Source organism: Lagenorhynchus albirostris, chromosome 14 (genome assembly GCF_949774975.1).
Source record: "Lagenorhynchus albirostris chromosome 14, mLagAlb1.1, whole genome shotgun sequence".
In the NCBI taxonomy this organism is placed as follows: domain Eukaryota; kingdom Metazoa; phylum Chordata; class Mammalia; order Artiodactyla; family Delphinidae; genus Lagenorhynchus; species Lagenorhynchus albirostris.
Window position 1 is genome coordinate 26803493 of NC_083108.1, and position 19528 is coordinate 26823020.

Consider the following 19528-nt stretch of genomic DNA (forward strand, 5'->3'; position numbering starts at 1 on the left):
GGTAGGATGGGAAGGCAATGCTGGGGGTGTGGGGGAAGACAGGGGAGCATTTGGGCCCCATTAGCCTCTCGTTCCTCAGCCCATGACTACTGTTTCATGACACCTTTCCAAAGAGACATCCCTCAATTCTCCTCACCCCCTGTCCCCACAGGTACTACTTTCCATGCCAGCGCTGGCTGGCAGTGGAGGAGGATGACGGCCAGCTGTCCAGGGAGCTGTTGCCAGTGGATGAGTCCTATGTGCTGCCACCAAGCGAGGATGAGGAGGGTGGGGGGGATGACAGCAACCCCCTCGACAACCTGGCCCTGGAGCAGAAAGGTTTCCTAACCTAGAGCTGATTTCTCCCCTCCAGCACCCCTTTCCTCTGTCTCTCCCCCACTAGGTCTCCATCTTCCCTTCCCCTGTGGGCTCTGGGCACTTCCTTCCCTGGGAATCTATCTGTTCTCTCATTCCTCCATGGCAAGAATGGGGAGGTGAAGGGGGCGTATCCTCACATGTCTAGCATATGGCTGGGTATAAAGTACATGGCCTAGCATGGAGTTATTGTCAGGAATAGAATGGAATGGAAGGAATGGAATGGAATGGAATAGAATAGAATAGTTATAGCTGACTCTGACTTAGACTTGTGTCCTCCCCTCCAGGCACATTATAGACTCTTAATATGGATATTTTCGTCAAGGGAAAGAATGAACTTTCAAGAGTTCTATGATGCTTGTGTTCCCTTCCTCGAAACATGCATCCCTAAAACTTCCCAACCTGAAGGAGTCACACCAGGGCTCCTGGCTGTTGAGTCTCTGAACCCCACAGTCACCCCAAGTCTTCCCCAAGCATCCTACACCTTTACTGATTGAGGGTTTCCTGTGTGAGCTGGACGTGGGGTGGGGGGACCTCATCTCTGCCTTCAGGAAGTTTCCAGACTAAAGGCAGCTGCAGAAGAACACATGCTGCAAGTAAAGTGATTCATAAAAACAGCCAACACGAGCAGAGAAACATGCTCAGTACGTTTTCTTCCTCCTCCCTTCATGGGAGGTGGAATCTACCACTCACTTCTCCACACTCTTCTCCTGGCAGATAAATCTACCACATTCTCAGTGACCATAAAGACCGGGGACAAGAAGAACGCGGGCACCGATGCCAACGTCTTCATCACACTCTTTGGCACTCAAGATGACACTGGTAAGAGAGCAACGCAGGGCCGAGGTTCACCCACGTTCCCCTCCAGGGAGACTGGGAGATGCAGTGCAATTTTCCAAGGAAATACTGGACATGACTCTCCCTCTTTCTCTCTTTTATTTTAAGAAACCATATTTTTAAATTCTCTTTATTATTTTATTTTATTTTATGAAGAATACTTAGCATGCAATCTATTTTCTTACCAAATTTTAAATGTACGATACATGGTCATTGACTATAGGTATGTGGTGTACAGCAGATCTCTAGAGCTTATTAAACTTACTAAACTGAAACTTTATGCCTGTTGATTATTAAACCCCCATTTCCTCCTATCCCCAGCTCCTGATAACTACCATTTCCGTCTTTGATTTTATAAATTTGATTTGGATACCTCATTTAAATGGAGTCATGCTGTATTCATCCTTTTGTGTCTGGCTAATTTCACTTAGCATAATATCCTCAAGAACCATCCACATTGTTGCATATTGGAGAATCTCCTTTTACAAGGCTGTATAATATTCCATTGTATGTACATACCATATTTTCTTTATCCATTCATCTGTCAATAGACATTTAGGATTTTTCCCATTCTTAGCTATTGTGAATAGCGCTGCAATGAACACATGAGCGCTAATACTTTTCAAGAATCTGATTTCAATTCTTTTGGATATATACCCAGAATTGGGATTGTGGGTTCATATGGTAGTTCTCTTTTTAACTTTTTTAGGAACTTTCACACTATTATCCATAGCAACTGAATCATTTTTCATTCCCACCAACTGTGTGCAGGGGTTCCAATTTCTCTACATCCTCACCAACACTTGTTGTCTTTTGGTTTGTTTGGGTTTTTTAAAATTTATTTATTTTTGGCTGCATCAGGTCTTACTTGCAGCACATGGGATCTTTCACTGCGGTGCCCGGGCTTTTTGTTGCAGTGCAAGGGCTTCTCTCTAGTTGTGACACGTGGGCTTTGTAGTTGTGGCACGCAGACTTACTTGCCCCGTGGCATGTGGGATCTTAGTTCCTGACCAGAGATGGAACCCACGTCCCCTGCACTGAAAGGCAGATTCTTAACCACTGGACCACCAGGAAAGTCCCCTTTTGTTTTTTTGATAGTAACCATCCTGACAGGTGTGAGATATCTCATTATGGTTTTGATTTGCATTTACTTCATGGTTAGTGACAATGAGCCTTTTTTCTTATACTGTTGGCCATTTTTATGTCTTCTCTGGGGAAATGTCTATTTAAGTCCTTAGCCCATTTTTAATTGGGTTCTTAGTTTCTTTGTTATTGAGTTGTAAGATTACTTTATATATTTTGGTGATTAACCCCTTAAAGATATATAGTTTGCAAATATGTTCTCTCATTCTGCTTTTGTTTTTGTTTTTTTGCGGTACGCGGGCCTCTCACTGTTGTGGCCTCTCCCGTTGTGGAGCACAGGCTCCGGATGCACAGGCTCAGCGGCCATGGCTCACGGGCCCAGCCGCTCTGCGGCATGTGGGATCTTCCTGGACCGGGGCACGAACCCGTGTCCCCTGCATCGGCAGGCGGACTCTCAACCGCTGTGCCACCAGGGAAGCCCCTCCCATTCTGTATGTTGCCTTTTCACTCTGTTGTTTCCTTTGCTGTGTAGAAACTTTTTAGTTTAATGTAGTCCCTCTTGTTAATTTTATTTTTTGTTGCTGTGCTTTTGGTGGCATATTCATGAAATCATTGCCAAGACCAATGTCATAAAGTGTTTCTTTTATGCTTTGTTCTAGGAGTTTTACAGTTTCGGTCCTTCTGTTTAAATCTGTAATTCATTTTGAGTTGATTTTTATGTACAGTATGAGATAAGGGTCCAAATTAAGTATTTTACACGTAGACATCCATTTCCACCATTTATTGGAGAGGCTATCCTTTCCCCATTGTGTATTCTTGCATGCCTCTGACTCTTGAAAGATTTCATGCAACTAGCCCCAACAGAGAAAAGCAATACCTTTCTTCTTAAAAATCTCCCTGTGAGGTGACTTGTCTGCCTCGGTTGTGAATGCCAGTTCTTTTAAAATTCTTCCTAAATCTTACTAAGTCAGGCCTACTGCATTCTGGGGACAGAGAGCCCCCTGCCCTCTCTTGGTCCTCACTGCTGCCTCTACCACCTCTACCACCTTTGGAAGCCATGTCAATCATCTTCCCTTCGGTATCCTCTCCCCAAGTAATGGTGCCCGATTCTCTGTCCAGGCCTTTCTGAAAGTTTTTACCATTTCCTGTGCCGTTCCTTGAGGTGTCACTCTGTTTGACTTTCAAAACTGTAGCAAACGGGCTCCTCGGTCCAAACAGCGAGTGATCTCTTCTCCGTGTCTTTTGCCAGCTTTCTCCTTCTGTTCTAAAGGCAGCGGTAGCCCTAACTCTATCTCTGCCTCAATAACAACCTGGGAACCAGTGGCTCTTCCCAACCTCCAGTGAGATTCAGCCAGTGGGTTCCATGGTGCTCTCCAGATGAGGTGCTCAGGGAGTCTTGGGGTTCTTCTGGAGCCTCTGTCAAGGCAATCAGAGAAGGTGGAATGTAGTGCTGGAGTCAGCCATCCACTTGGACCATGTGTCCAGCCATCCTGTCTGAGTTCAGAGAGGAACCAGTCCCTCAAATATGTAGTCATCCCATATTTGCTCAAAACCCTGTGGGTCCAGAGCTCTATGCCAAGAATTGCTGAAGAATGAAGGAGCTTAATCCCTGACTTTGGGGTGCTCTTATTCTAATTCAGCACTGTGGTGATATAGAGCATGGACTCAAGCTTGACTGATTGGTTTAAACTTCTGCTCTACCACTTATTAGCTGTGTGACCTTGGGCAAGTTCCTTAATCTCTCTGTGCTTTAGTTTCCCCCATTTGTAAAATGGAGATTATATTAGTACATGCCTCATAGAGTTGTGTATTTAATGAAATTGAACATGTAAAATATTTGAGACAAAATGACACTCAATAAAACATTTATTATTATTATTATTTACTAGGTTAGGTAATGCAGATATAATGAATGAATCAGACCAAAACTTATAAATGAACGTCCTTGCAATAGTTACTGAGCCATGGTCAATGAAATTGAGGGGCCCTAACAACTGCTTTTATTTGCCAAGGAATTGCTATGTGTTAGGCACATTCTTGAAGACGCAAGTCATCATTTTATTAAATACAACAACTCTATGGGGAAGACCATCCCTTTTGACATTCGAGGAAACCAGTTTCAGGGAATTAAGTAATTTGTCCAAGGCCACCCAGATGCTAAGTGGCAAAACCGGGCATCTAACCAAGGTCTGTCTGACTCTGTGTGCTGAAACCAGTCTGCAATGAGTCTAGATTATCAGAAGACTTCCTACATGAGGTGGGACTTACAGGGTTAAGGAGACTTGAAAGCTGAGGCAGGAGGAGATGGAGATGATCCTGAAACCACCTTAAATTTCAGACTGACACGCAGCCAGAGTCCCAGGACAGATGATGTATGTGAGATGCCTGGTCAGGGGCATTTGAAGCCAACCCTCCTTCTGTCATCCAGAGAAGAGTCTCCAGAGAATTCCCACATGCCCCATCCCTGCAGGGGAGGCCCTGTTTCCCCAGGGAGCGTGGGAGGGTGGCTCTGTCACTGGCTCCCTCCCGGCCATGGAGAAACGCGGGGATTGTGAAAAGGGAGCACACATTGACTTAGGGCCCCACCACTTCCTCCTGGATGACCTTGGATAAGGCACTTAATTTCTGGGTGTGTCTCCTTTTCTTTAGATGCAAACTGGAAATAAAAATATATATGTCAAGAGCTTCCCTGGTGGCGCAGTGGTTGAGAGTCCACCTGCCGATGCAGGGGACACGGGTTCGTGACCCGGTCTGGGAAGGTCCCACATGCCGCGGAGTGGCTGGGCCCGTGAGCCATGGCCGCTGGGCTTGCGCGTCCCGAGCCTGTGCTCTGCAATGGGAGAGGCCACAACAGTGAGAGGCCCGCGTACGGCAAAATAAATAAATAAATAAATAAATAAATAAATAAATATATAATATATATATAATATATATGTCAAAAGATTATTGTAAAGCTTAATAAAAGGACATACATACACACACACACAAAATGCCAAAGACGCCAAGTGGATGGTAATTGTACAGTCTAAATTTGATGAAAGTTCAGAAATTTGGTCATGATGAGGAGAGACGAAAAAAGGTGGTCAGACTAGGTTGGGAGGTCTCAGGCCCAGCCAGTCATTTGGGGTCATTTGGTTGGCAGGAATGACCCTCCTGAAATCCTCCAAGACAAACAGTGACAAGTTTGAGAGGGACAGCATCGAAATCTTCACAGTGGAGACCCTGGACCTGGGAGATCTGTGGAAAGTCAGGATCGGCCATGACAACACAGGTCTCTGCCTTCCCTCCCTCTTTTCCTGGCTAAGAACGTGAGGACCATGGTCAGGTCCCCGTGGGTGTCTAGGCAAGAATCTGAGGTAGACTTGGATGTCATCTGCCTTCCATAATGACACAGCTTCCTCAGTCCCTCCAGTCTGGTAGAGTCCTGGCTGCACGCAGAGATTCTGGTCTAATTGATCAGGGAGGGGCCAGGACGCTGGTGACTTTTAAAGCTTTCCCCAAAACCGCACTCCCAGGAATTTCAGTGGGCAGCCAGATTTGAGAATCCCTGATCAGTGGTCCTCAAATTTGAATGTGTATCAGAGCCACGTTGGGGGGCTTGTTAACACACAGATTTCTGGGCCTTTGGTTGGAGTAGGTCTGGGGTGGGACCCGAGAGCTTATGTTTCTCACTGGTAATGCTGAGGCTGCTAGGCCGGGGGATCTACTTTGAGAACCACTGATGGAGCCAGTTCTTCCCAGAACCCACTGACACTGCAGCCACACAAAAGCTGTGCCCAAGTTTGTTCTCTCTCAGTAAAGCAGACTCATTTTCTTGGTCTTCAAACCATATCTTCTAAGCCTGAGGAAGGAGGCCTTCCTCCTTCCCTCTGGGACTGAGGAACAGGGTCTCTGCCTGGCTTCCATTTCTTTCTTTAAACCTGAGCACTCATTTTCCCAGGGAGGAGCATCGATCCTTCACTAGTTTCCCTTGCCTTCATGCATCGCAACCTGAGGCCAGGGAGCCCAGTGTCTCGCCCCGTCACTGGGTGGAACTATGGAGTCCTCGTGAACACAGGCTCCCTCTGGCATCTCTGGGCTCCCTCTTCGGAGCACCTTCCACCTGGGACAGTGTGCTTGCTTCCCTCCCTCAGACTCTCTGCCTCCTGTCATCTCCTCCCCATGCTCCTTTGCTCTTGCTAATTTCACTGACAGTAGGCTGGAGTGCGATCCACCGTCAGCTGGGTGCAGGGGAATCAGTTCAGTAATGCTGTAAGCAAGAGGGATGGCATGTTCACGGTGGAGCTATAAGCGCCAGCCGTCGAGTAGGGAAGCATGTTTGGAGTCCCTGAAGTTGTTCACAGAAAACCATCTGTGTAGAGGTCCTTGATGAGTTCTGTGTCTCCTTCCCTCCAGGCAAGGCTCCGGGCTGGTTTTTAGACTGGGTAGAGGTGGACGCCCCATCCCTTGGAAGGTGCATGACATTCCCCTGTGGCCGCTGGTTGGCCAAGAATGAAGACGATGGTGCCATTGTCAGGGACCTCTTCCACGCGGAACTTCAGACAAGGCTGTATACACCATGTAGGAATCTTGCACAGCAAGGCTGGGCCTCCTCCTGCACCCCATTGCTCACCACCCCAACTCAGTCCCGGTCCATCATCCAGTGTTGACCCTTGGCCAGGCACACCTTGGAAATTCCCCTGGCCCTGTGCTGGCTGTGGACAGAGCCCTGGACCCAGGGAAAGGAAATATGGGATGTATTCCACACTGTACCCCAAACTAGCTGGTGACAACAGGCAGAGTGCCTGTGCTTTCAGCCAGTCTGTTGTACTAGCTCTGTGATGGGAGAGGCACGGAGACCCTGGTCTGAGGTGAAAGGAGCTTTCTGTGGGCACTAGGCATGACGAAACACCTCCCCTCACCCTGTGGTTGCTAGGCAACCATGTGAAGGTTCAGGTCCCTGGGTAGCAGCTCCCAGTGAAGGGACCATCTGGGGTGGTGGTGCTCATGAAGAACTTGACCTGCCTGTGTCCTGTTTTCACCTCCCCTCTGACTTTGCCCTCTGTCCCCCACCCTTAGTTGTCCCTTACGAGATCACCCTCTACACCAGTGATGTCTTTGCCGCTGGGACAAACGCCAACATCTTCATCATCATCTATGGCTGCGATGCTGTGTGCACCCAGCAGAAGTACCTGTGCACCAACAAGAGGGAGCAGAAGCTGTTCTTTGAGAGGAAGTCCGCCTCCCGCTTCATAATGGAGGTACCTGGGTCTGGCAGGCAGCCGGGGGAGCCAGGACTGGGGGCGGGATGGACCAGAAGACAAGAAGGAGCCCTTTGTCCAGAGTCTGACGTGTGCCTTCCGTCTGGTGCGCTGCTGTGAGTGAGGGAGACAGGCAGTTCATCCAACCTCTCTGAACCTCGGTGCATCTGTAGCCAGGAGGACAGTGAACCTGCCCTTCCAGGACCAGTGTCTGAATCAACGGTGATCATGAGTGCATAGGGCTTAGGGAGCTAGAAGCACAATTCCAGTTCCATTGGGGCCATCTCCAGTGCTACCAACAACAGAGACCCATGGAGAGAGCCGCTTCCAGACTTTCTCGTCGTATAATTGTCTCCCGTTCATCTGCTGAGCTATGGCCAATCCTCTCATATACACAAGAGCATCCGTATACTCCTCGGCTCCCCCTCAACTCTGGCCTGAGAGTCGATCGACGGTTACTGTGGATGTATGTCACCACATCCACACCTTGGTATTCTCTGCACTCAGTCCCGTGCCTCCCTGTGCACTCCACCGCATGCCAGGTGGGGTGGGAGAGACAAGGGAAGAAGAGGACCCAGACTATGCCTGCAAGGGGCTTGCAGTCCAGCTGGGGAACTCCAGATCTCACACGAGGCTAATGAGAGAGTCTGGCGATCATCATAGTAACTGATTCTGGGGGTAGGAAGGCACCATCATAGGGCTTTACCCATATTAACTCACTTAACCCTCATAGCAACTCTGCGCTTTAATCATCCCTGCTTAAATATGGGGAAACTGAGGCACAGAGCGTTTAGTAGCTTACATGAAATCACACAACCAAGGCATAGTGGAAGCAGGATTCAAAGCCAGGAGGACTGGCTCACAATATGTGCTCTTAGCTGCTGTAGTAGACTAGCCCATGGTGATGAGGGCAAACAGCGGGGCTGGCTGAGAGTGCTACAGGTGCTCAGAGATGAGAGAGGGCTCCCTGGAAGTGGTGGTTTTGAGCTGGACCTGAAAGTGGACATAAGCGGGAACAAGGAGGGAAGGATTCCTAGCAAGGGGAACATCCTGGCCAGAGGTGGAAGTCAACACAGCAAGTGGCTTGAGGTTTGGCCAGAGGGGATAGGAGGAGAGTGATGCGACTTGGGTAGAGGACGAGATGGAGCAGGACCTAAAGGGGATGACTCTGCAGGACGAGAGATGGGAGCCAGGTAGTGGGGACCTTTTCAGATGTGCCCCTTACCTTCTGGTGGGAAACAAAGTCCAGAGCCCCTTCCTTCTTCCTCGGGCTGTGTCTGCCCTGGGGGACACCCTTTCCCCTCCCCACCTTCTCTGGGAGCAGTCAGCACTTCTGGGAAGTTTGCCACCTTGGTGGAGTTTTGTTTGTTTGTTTGTTTTTTGCAGTGCGCGGGCCTCTCACTGCCGTGGCCTCTCCCGTTGCGGAGCACAGGCTCCGGACGCGCAGGCTCAGCGGCCATGGCTCACGGGCCCAGCCGCTCCACGGCATGTGGGATCCTCCCGGACCGGGGCACGAACCCATGTCCCCCACATCAGCAGGCGGACTCTCAAACACTGCGCCGCCTTGGTGGAGTTTTTTAACAAGGAAAATTCAAGGGTGATTCATCTATGCACACAGAGCAACACCTCACCCACCCGAGATGTCAAGGCGTGTGCATCATGCAAGCCTGATGCCGTCAGGGGCCCGAGCTGTGATTACACCTCAGCATGGCTTCTGGGGAGTTTTATTAATGAAGTCCGCCTAATGGGCAGCTATAATTTGCCAGCAATTTGTTGCTATCTTATCTCTTTTCAAATCTATCTGGGAGCTGCGTGTATGAGAGCTTAGAAACAAATGAGATCGCTTTGTGCCCCTGTCTCTCCATTTCTCTTTTCCAGTTGATCTTCAGATAAGAGGTGGAGCGCTGGTTTGCGAGCCCATAACCCTGGGTTCTGGTTCTGCTCAGCCTCTAACTCATGAGCAAGCCCCATCCTCTCTCCCTGGCCTCATCCTCAGACACACGGATCGGCTGGGAAAATAACAACAATAGCTAATAATTACTGAGCACTTCCCATGTGCCAACCTTGTCCTCAGCACTTGGTGTCCCAAGTCACCATTCCCAGAGTTAGGCTGGCAAACGATTCCATTCGCCAGCTGCCTGGCAGCTCAGCGTCCTTGAGTGCAGATTCTGTGAGCCACGATCTCACCCGTAGCTTCCTGTTTCTCCTGTTGTCAGAGGATAAGGCCCTGTGAAATCACTGGTCTCCGTTTAATGATTCAGAAAGCCCGGGGACTCGTGGGGGACACCACTTCTCTGATGATGCATGGGTGAGCTGGCCAGCGGGGAGTTGGAGCGGAGCTGCAGGGCAGCAGAAGCAATGACAGTTATAGCATCTTGTTAACTCAGGGCGTCTCCAGGAATGTGGCACCATGTTGGTCACTTGGAAGGAGAGAATCACTGACAAGAAGAAGCACGTCTGCGATCTTAGCTGTAGGAGTGACCTCGAAGGGTTGCTCTGCCCATGCCTCTGCCTTCAGCTGAGCAATCTTCCTATTTGATAGATGAGGCAGTTGAGACCTGGAAGGTCAAGTGCCTTGTCTAGATCACACAGCTCGTAGGGCTGCAACTGGGAAGGATGGAGGTGGGGTGGGAATAGGGGGAGGTTTCTCAAGCAGGGCTGATGGGCCTTCCCATGGCTGCTGACTGTGGGCCTGTGTGTGTGTGGAGGGTATGCAGTGGTCGGAGCTGTTCTAGTTCATTCCCAGGTCACATCTGTCTAGAGTTATAGAGGCTTTGCATTTGATGAATGACTCACTCACTCATTCAGATGCCACTCACTCATCGGGAGCTCTCATCCATCCTGGAGCCGTCTCTTTGTAGCACTGAGACCTTGATGGAGCAGGCCAGGCAGGTAGCTTTGCACAGCTGCTACCAGGAAACTCAAGTCTGCACACCCTCTTTAACCCCCAACTGCCAAAGCAAAAGGCATGAATTCTGTGGACCAACCATGAGCCAGAGCACCTGGGTAGTACCATATTTCCCTACCCTCTTTTCCCTTTACCCCGACTTCCTTGTTTATATCCACCTGTGATCGCTCAGATCCCCATAGGGCTGAGGCAGGGTGTGAACTGATACCTGCAGCACCATTTCAGAAGACAATATGACACATGAGAACTGGGCGAGGCCCTGGAGTGGGACCTGGTGGGATGACGGAGGGCAGCCTGGCAGAGAGAGAGCCGGGGAGACAGGTGCCAGCTGAGTGGCTGCCTTGCCTTGTGCCTGGCCGCCTCCCTGCTTCCTTAGAGGGCTCCGAGGGAAGAATCTGGGGATCAGTCACTCCTGGCTGAGTTCCTCCCTTGCATCTTATGCCCATAGGCTCCAGGCAGGAGAGACGGGAGAGCACAGCTCCTGAATTTCAGGGACTCACTGTGGCACGCACGTAATCAGCTCTTTCATTCAAGGGGACGTTCATACATACCTTGGTGGTTAAGGTTCAGCACTGCACGTGAGAGAACACAGCTGACTTTGTCATACCCATTTTTCAAATGAGGAAACAATCATTCTTTCATCCTTCCAGCCAATAGTTATTGAGAATCTAGTTTCTGGGCTTTGGGGATGCAGTGATGAGCAAAACAGATGTGATGCCTACCCTTGTGGCTTTCAGTGGTAGAGAAGAAGGTATCACACCTTCTTTATCACACAGGTAAATGCAAACTTCTGAGAACTGCTGTGGGGGGTGGTTATAGGGTGCTGTCAGACCCTAACATGAAGAGATTTGACTTTCTTAAGGTGGTCAAGGGGGTTCCCTGAAGAAGTGATCCTTGAGCTGAGACCTGAATGATGAGGTTGAACAAACACTGGTTTAGGTAAAGAAGAGAAAAGGGAAGGGGCAGGGGGAGCATGTGCAAAGGCCCTGTGACAAGAGAATGTAGAGTTTGAGGGACTGGAATTTGAGGGATATAGAAGAGGAGTGGCTGGAGATGAAGGGGGCTCTTGGGGGCCAAGGAGAAGGTAAGGGTGGTAAGAGAGGGCATGGGCAGAACTAGAACTCATCTTCTGACACCCCCCAGTCAGTTCTTAAGCCACTGCTAGAAGACAAGGAGCTGGGCTCCACCATGAAAAGGGGGTGGGGGCAGCCTCCCAGAGCTTGAGTGAACTGAGTTCTGAAGTCTAGGCTGATGTTAAGCTTGCAGGGAGGAAGGGAGGGATGAGCACGGCATATGTAGGGGAGGGCGGGGGCTGGCTTGACTGGACAGGAGGGACATACTGGGAGAAAGTGACCCCAGGAAGTTCAAAGGGACTCAAGGGTGGATGCCCTGGGGAGGCAGGGTTTTGCTGAAGTTGTACTTTCCAGGACCTTTCAGCCAACATCTGGTACACTTTCTCCTTTCCAAAGTTAGAAGATGTGGGAGAAATCATTGAAAAAATTCGGATTGGCCATGATAATACGGGCATAAATCCTGGTTGGCACTGCTCCCACGTGGACATCCGCAGGCTCCTCCCAGATAAAGATGTGAGTTTCTGACTGATCTGTCCTGCTGTTTCTTTTGTTCCTTTTCAGAAGGGATTAAAGACAGATTCTTTGCAAGAAACGGTAGCCTTTTTAAGTTGAGATAAAATCATCTAAGGAAAATTCAGCCAGTTCACTCCGAGTGCAGGAACTAACTCAGGTCCAAGGCAGAATCTTTTAGAACCTGGCTTATGGGTCAAGAAGGAGGGTCTGGGCAACCATGTCTCTGCTCCCCACCCCCAAAGCCATACTACCAGTGAGTGACCAAGTGTGCCCTTCCTGCCACTCAAGGTCGACTCAGAGAAAGAAACCCACCTAACCAACTTGGAAAACATTCCAAAACCATGAAATTCTAAACCTAGGAAGCAGCTGTCAGTCATGGCTGTGGTATGAGCTGGGAGCTGGGAGCAGTTTAAAAAAAACAGAGCTTCTTCCCCTTGCCTGCTGAGTCTGAGTCTCTGGGATGGGGTTCAGATATCTATTTTTAAGTGACTCAGGGAACTCCACCTTCAAGAGCCTACCCCTGACATGGTGTGGAAAGTGCTTTAAGTAAGACTGGATCTGCCGGATTTGGGGCAGGCCGGGTGGGTGGGTGGGGGCTCCTCTGTGGCTTTTGTATTATCAGTAGGGCTCCATCACCCCTGTCCTTGGTTGGTCCCCATGAGTGTTGACATGGTGATGAATGACTGAAGTTGGCAGTTTCCACATTAAGGGCTCAGTTTCCTCCTTCCTCCTCACCCCAGGGCACAGAGACCTTGACCTTCCCTTGTGATCGATGGCTTGCCACCTCAGAGGACGACAAGAAGACCATTCGAGAACTGGTCCCTTATGATATCTTCACTGAGAAATACATGAAAGATGGGTCTTTAAGGCAAGTCTACAAGGAAGTGGAAGAGCCTCTGGACAGTAAGTGTGGTGTGATCGCCCTCATCACTGTCAGCAGAGCCCTCCCTTGTAGGGCACCTGCCCTGTGCTGGGCGGAGCCTTTGCACCCAGGAGGTAGAGTCTATAATTACCTTCACTCCATAGAGAGGGCAACTGAGGCTCACAGAGGTTACATAACCTGCCGAAGTTCACTCAGCTAATAAAATGGCAGGGCTATTCTTCAAAGGTACTCAGCTATCTCACTCCGAGGTTTGTGCGCAAATCCTTTCCTGGTCTGACGGTGTGATCATACATCCAAATGTGTGCCCTCCTGTGCCTGGACTATACTGGTCCTTGTTCTTTCCCTTGCTTAGTTAATTTGGCTACTAATCTGCAGGGCTTGGTCCTCTCTGCTCTTGCTGGATCCAGCTGTCCCAACCGAGTATGAATCAAATAGCATCCTGGCTTTGTACAGAACTGGAGCTGTGGCGTGTTTGTTCTCAGGGGCTAGGTGCAGCTCCAGTGTCCAAGGTCATGGGTTTCTTTTCTGTATGCGCCAGTTTGCTTGTTCTCATTGATGAGGTTTTTTTCTGCCTGATTTGCCCCAGCCTGACCACACACTTCTTGCTCTCATTCCTTTGCTTTTGAACTACCATTTTCTGGTTCTCTTCTTACCTCTCTGGCCGGCCCCTGAGTGCCGTTCTCCCTTCTCTTGCCGGGTGGTATTGCTCCAGCCTCAGCCTTCAGCCTCAGCTGAGCCTCTGCTATAGCTCTCACATTTCCTTTAGTCTGAGTTACCATTTGCTTAAGAGAGAAAAACAAGTGTTGCCTCAATAACATGCCTTTCCCTACCCATATCCCTTTCTCCAAATTTGCTTTGCTATTGAATCTGGCGGATAATCCCCTTTTCTACTTGGATCCCAGAGGATGCCCAGGAAAGCTGGCCCGGTGGCACACTTTGCTGTTCTGTATTAATAACATGCCACAAACCCACTCTGTGCTGGGTGGTGTTTCTAGGGAAACATCTTTCCACGGAGAGCTGTGTGGCCTTGGTGGGATAGGGAAGGAGGAAGATCCAGGAATAGTAGGATTTGACTGCATGACCACATTGCTCAGTACCCGGACGCTGAATCGGTTTTCCTAATTCCCAAAGGACTGGAGAGAGTGACGGGGGGTCGGGGGTGGGGAGAAAGGGGCAGGAAGGCCATTTAATCGCAGCCCTGGGGACACAGCACCCCACTCTGGGATGAGGGCTCCTAGAAGAGGTCCCGCCCAGGTGTGAAGCAGGGCTGAGTGCACAGCCAGCAAATGGATGGGGAGAGAAAATGAGGGGGGTGGGGACAGTCGACTGTCGTGTCTAAACCGTGGCAAGATTCCTAATGTTACCTCATGTCAGTATTAGCCAGACAGGCGTGGGAGATGTTGACTCTTTTCGACACGAGAGGATTTGTTTAATGCACACGTGAAATGCTGGCCAGATTTTGAGCTGAGCCGAGCAAGGTGGGGGTGCTGGTTCCTGTCCTTGAGGGGACAGGCCTCTGAGAGCAGTTCTCCCAGTGCGCCAAGGAGGCTTAGCCAGCACAGTGCTGGGTGGGGCGGCAGAGAAGGGAGGGTGGGAAAGGGGACGTAGGGAGGGGGCGGAGTTCAGGATTGGATGTGAGTTTGTGCTCTGTGGTCTAGTCAAGGTGGACATGGGGGTGTGGGTCCAGAGCACAGGAGGGAACTGGGCTGGAGATGCAGCCGCGGGGAACTCACAGAAGTCAACACCCGGAGCAGGCCGGGTAAGAGCTGCGGGAAGTGGACTGTCCTGGGAGACGTGGGCATCCGAGGGTAGGCAGACGATCAGGAACCTATAAAGATGCTCAGGGAGCAGCCAGAGAGGCAGAAGGAGAGCAGGAAAGAATAATGCTCTGGAATCCAAGGGAAAATGAGGGTAATAATAGGAACCGTGTTCTGGGCGTGAGCGTGTTCCATACCAACCGCTAAGAGCAGCTCACATCACCTTACTCTTCTACATTTAATTACATGTGGTTTTGAGCCCACTTGCAAGGGTTGGTAAGAAAGTCCATCTCAGTCACTGCAGGGAGGGGGCATCCCCTTTTCTAGGGTCTTATAAAAATCTGAGGCTCACATCAGGGGCCTGGCCCTTAGTCCAGGTGGGAACAACCTACACCTGTGGTCTCCTGCCACTCGGTGACACTGCTGCTGCTTGCTCCCCGCCGACATGCAGGTTTCATCTCTCTGGATGGCAGCAATGCTTCTCCATGAACCCTGGCTTTGTCAAAAGACCCTCTCTCTCTTTTTTTTTTTAAAATAAATTTATTTATTTATTTATTTTTGGTTGCTTTGGGTCTTTGTTGCTGCGTGCAGACTTTCTCTAGTTGCGGTGAGCGGGGGCTCCTCTTCATTGCGGTGTGCGGGCTTCTCATTGTGGTGCGCAGGCTTCTCATTGCGGTGGCTTGTCTTTGTTGCGGTGCACGGGCTCTAGGCACGCGGGCTTCAGTAGTTGTGGCTCGCAGGCTCTAGAGCGCAGGCTCAGTGGTTGTGGTGCACAGGCTTAGTTGCTCCATGGCATGTGGGATCTTCCCGGACCAGGGCTCAAACCCGTGTCCCCTGCATTGACAGGCGGATTCTTAACCACTGTGCCACCAGGGAAGCCCAAAAGACCCTCTCTTCAGCCTGGAGGCCTCCTTGCTTCAAGTCCCCAGATAAGCCAGGCAGCTGTCTCCTTATTGGGTCCCTTTGTGCAGGTGAGGGTTTCCTACCACCCATAGGGACTCTCTAACCCTCACCTGCTCCCAGGCTGGGGAAACTGACCTTCTTCCCAGTTGGACCATTTCCGCCTTCACCTCAAAGCCACAACTTTCATCCTTCCCCTTGGGGATAGTCCAGCTAAGTCCCCTCTTCCCTGGCCTGGAACTCCGAAGCCCCTAGGATACAGGAATATGGAGAGGAGATAAAGAATGCTCAGGCTTCCTAAAAACAAAGCCTTGCCTTTCCCTCCTGGGCTGCGGATTGGGAAAGGGGCTCCTTTGTTCTTCCCTGATGAGTGTATAGCAGCAAAACAAAAACAAGACAGTGTTTAGTTTCATTTTCCTGAATAACTTTTAATAACTGTCACACCAGTATTTATTGAGCCCTTTCCAAATGCCATAGGAGATAAAGGAGTGGGTGGCAGTGACTGTGGCTTTGGTGAGGGGGGTTTCCCTGGAGTGCTGGGGGCAGGCTGGTTGAAGAGTAAATGAAAATACGAAAGACACTGAGGGGAAGCTAGTCTTTCAAAAATACTTGATTTTTTCCATAAACTGTTTAGAAGGATCTGGCACTGATACCGGTCACCCTCACATGGGAAGGCACCTTACTGTCAGTGTGTCACGGTAGATAGATTTAGTGACCACGGTGTGCATGTGTGTCAGGCAGTTTCCTGAGTCCTTCCCCCGGAAGCTATAAGCAGCTGGAGGGGTGGATGGTTTGAGGGGGCTGGAAAAGTCTCCATCCCTTGGGTCTCTTAGAGGTAAACTTCCCACTGGTGAAGCCACTCCGACCTGTAGCAGAATGTGCGTATGGGAACAGACAAAAGGAGGACACTCAGTTCTCCTGGAGTCCGGGGCCACAAGCTGAATACCACCTACAAATCCATTTCCCCCAAACCTAAACAATGCCATCTCTTTCTTCCCTTTGTCTGTCCGGCTGCCCACCCAGTTGTGCTGTACTCGGTGCAGATCTTCACAGGAAACGTTCCCGGGGCAGGGACGGACGCCAAGGTCTACATCACCATCTATGGAGACCTCGGGGACACGGGAGAGCGGTACCTCGGCAAGTCAGAGAACCGCACCAACAAATTCGAGAGAGGAACGGTAGGCGGAGCCCGCCGAGTTACCCCGCCCCTCTCCTCCCTGTCGCGTTATCATTATGGGGGGTGGCGATGAAAGGGGCCAGCTCTTCTTGTCTTGGAACTTTGCGGGATGTCATGCACCCTTATGTGGGCATTTGCCCCCCACAGAGTCTGCTCCCCTTCTCTCAGCCTACGCAGGGTCCTGCATGTGGAGTAGGGGTGGGGCTTGAGCAAGTGGAGTAGGGGTGGGGCTTGAGCAAGTGGAGTAGGGGTGGGGCTTTGAGGACTGGGTTGTCTTCAAAGAATCCAGCTCACTGCAGTGGGTCACGAGCATGGAGTGGTGAGCGCCTGCAGAGTGGCGGTGTTGCCCGGACAGCAGCTTGAACTAGGGGTCTGGAGGCCTCGTTCTGCCATCCACTCCTTACATGGCTGAGCACCTCTGGCCTCAGTTTCCTCATCTGTGAAATAAGGAGGCTGATGTGAATCAGCTAAACTGTTGTGCAGAGTCCTGGGCAGCACCGAGGCTGGGCAGCACGGGAGCCACAGAAGGGTAGGGGCAGCAGACGGGCAGCCACTCCTCCCGCACAGGTCCACTCTGACCTGGCCTATCTATTGGAGGGCCAAGAAAGCCCTCTATTAAGCAAGGGTCTCTGTGGCTACGGAAAAGCCTTGAAAACCACCCCACTGGATGGTGTCCAAGGCCCTGCCAGCTCTGACCTAACAGTGGTTTTACAAAAAAGAAGATATCCGACCAAACTTGCCTTCCCACCAGCTTGGCCTCCCTCTCCCCGCCAGAGCTCCCCTCTCTGGAAGGTGCCCCTGCCGCCTTCCCCATTCACTGTCCCTCGGCCTCTCTTCCCCCTCCGTTCACCGAAATCTGCCAAAACCCCCAGACCAGGCTACAGCTGTGGGGATGAAAGCAAGGTGATTGGCTCTAACTGAGTCTGCGGCCCTCCCTGTGGCCCAGTGCCTGGGGAGATTCCCGCATCAACCAGCGGGTGTTTATCAGGGGTCTCCTTAAGCCCGACCCCCAGCCAGGCATGACCTTTAGTGCTGAAACATTCGCAACTTGGTGAGGAGGAAAGTAGCTCTGGGCCAAGCAGGTGTCACTAAGCAGGTCTGCAGCTGGAGGGTAACCCCAGGAGCCAGACCCCCTGGAAGGAGCCCCAGCCTGACCTCGAGGTCTGGGAGGAGTCAGGCCCCAGGGCTGCCTTTGCTCTATCATCCAAATATGAACCCATTACCTTTAGCTTTGGTTTACTGCTTCTGGAATGGGAATAGCTACTTAGACCCCTGAACTGAAAAACTGAACAAGAGATAGAAGAGCGCTTTGTACCAGGGAGAAAAAATTTATAACACACACACACACAATATAGTTGTTTGCCACACTTACAAGGCAGCTAATAGGAGGTCTATGCATTTTGGAAAAATAGAATAACAAAGCGGTCAAGTGGCTCATGTGGTGTGCCTGACTCTGAAGTAGGGACGTTGTGATCAGGCTGACTCACATAGGCTGCTCTGGCATGTGGCCATGCCATGCGGCGCAGGCGCGCCCAGACCTGCGGCTGGGGCCAGATCACATGCGTTCAGCTCCTGTCTCTGACACTGACTAGCTGTGTGATCCTGGGCGAGTTCCCTAGCATCTCTGTGCCTCAGTTTCCTCCACCATAAAATAAGTTCACTGAATTAAAACATGTGACGTGCCTAGGACCATGCCTGGCATGCAGTTAGCTCCTTGTTAGTGCTGGCTGTTGTTGAGGCTTGGGAGAGCCCACCTTTCCCGTAGCTCATCACAGGGCCTGGAAAATGCACCATCAGACAGCAGTGTGTGCCACGTGGATGACAGGTCGCTCGTTCGTGGCTAAATCCACAGGGCCTAGCAGAGTAGGCGCATAAATATTTTTTGAGTGAATAAATGAATGAAGGTATAAATGAAGGTGATGCAATCCATTCTCCTCTGTATTTAGATTCAGATTTTTTTCTCTCTTAGCAGTTATGACATCACAAGAAAAGTCTCTGCCTCAGCCCTTTCTCTTCCTCCCCTCCTGTGTTGATGTCCCACTGGGGGAGCTGCAGCTACTTCTGGCTCAGTCACTGATGAGTTAGGACTTTAAGTTCACTGCTGAGCATCTAAAAGCTTCCACTTCTCTACTTATTTGCTCCAGAATCTAGGAGTCACCTGGACACCCCTCTCCCTATCAGCACTCCCTTCCCACCCATATCCAATCAATGTTGGAGAGTCGTGGAGAGGATCTCTTCTAAATAACTCTCAGATCAGCCCGGTCAACTTTGTCACCAGTCAGCCCTTCCTTATTGCACCTTGCTTAGTGAGCCAGTCTCGTCTCCCTGCTCCAGGCCCCTGAAATCCGATCCATCCTCCAGCTGTCCCCAATTCACCCTTCCAAAGGTGGCCAAGTCACTCCCTCACTTCAACCTGTCAAGCTCCGCACCGATCCCAAATCTGGTCTGAGCCTTTCATGGGATTCACAAACCTTCACTGCCTGCCCAGCCAGCCTGCATAGAATGTCCCCCTGGGCCCCAGTTTCCAGAACGCTCCACACTTTCTCCTGTCTCCACTTTTTTCCAAGCCTTTTCTCTGCATCTGTGCACATGCGCACATAGGAAATACAGAGTGCTGCTCTGTGGTTTTAACTTTTTACATAAAAGGCATCATCCTATATGCATGCTTTTTGCATGCAATGGAGTATCTTCGAAATCTATGTGTCAGGAGAGTCAAACACAGATGTTGTCATCTTGTTCTTTGTAACCACTGCACACATAACATTCCACACACGACATTGCCATGGTTATTTACCATTCCCTA

The 19528-nt window shown here is 50.5% G+C and overlaps 1 protein-coding gene across 2 annotated transcripts in view; it reads left to right on the forward strand.

The window, feature by feature from the left end:
- LOXHD1 (lipoxygenase homology PLAT domains 1) overlaps window positions 1-19528 on the forward strand; it is a 208644-nt gene that overhangs the window by 114337 nt on the left and 74779 nt on the right. For both annotated transcript variants that reach the window (XM_060170427.1, XM_060170428.1), the window contains exons 22-29: window positions 152-318; window positions 1072-1176; window positions 5417-5545; window positions 6670-6834; window positions 7333-7514; window positions 11892-12008; window positions 12749-12911; window positions 16572-16726. In XM_060170427.1, coding sequence (XP_060026410.1) covers window positions 152-318; window positions 1072-1176; window positions 5417-5545; window positions 6670-6834; window positions 7333-7514; window positions 11892-12008; window positions 12749-12911; window positions 16572-16726 — 1183 coding nt within the window. The remainder of the gene's footprint in view (window positions 1-151; window positions 319-1071; window positions 1177-5416; window positions 5546-6669; window positions 6835-7332; window positions 7515-11891; window positions 12009-12748; window positions 12912-16571; window positions 16727-19528) is intronic.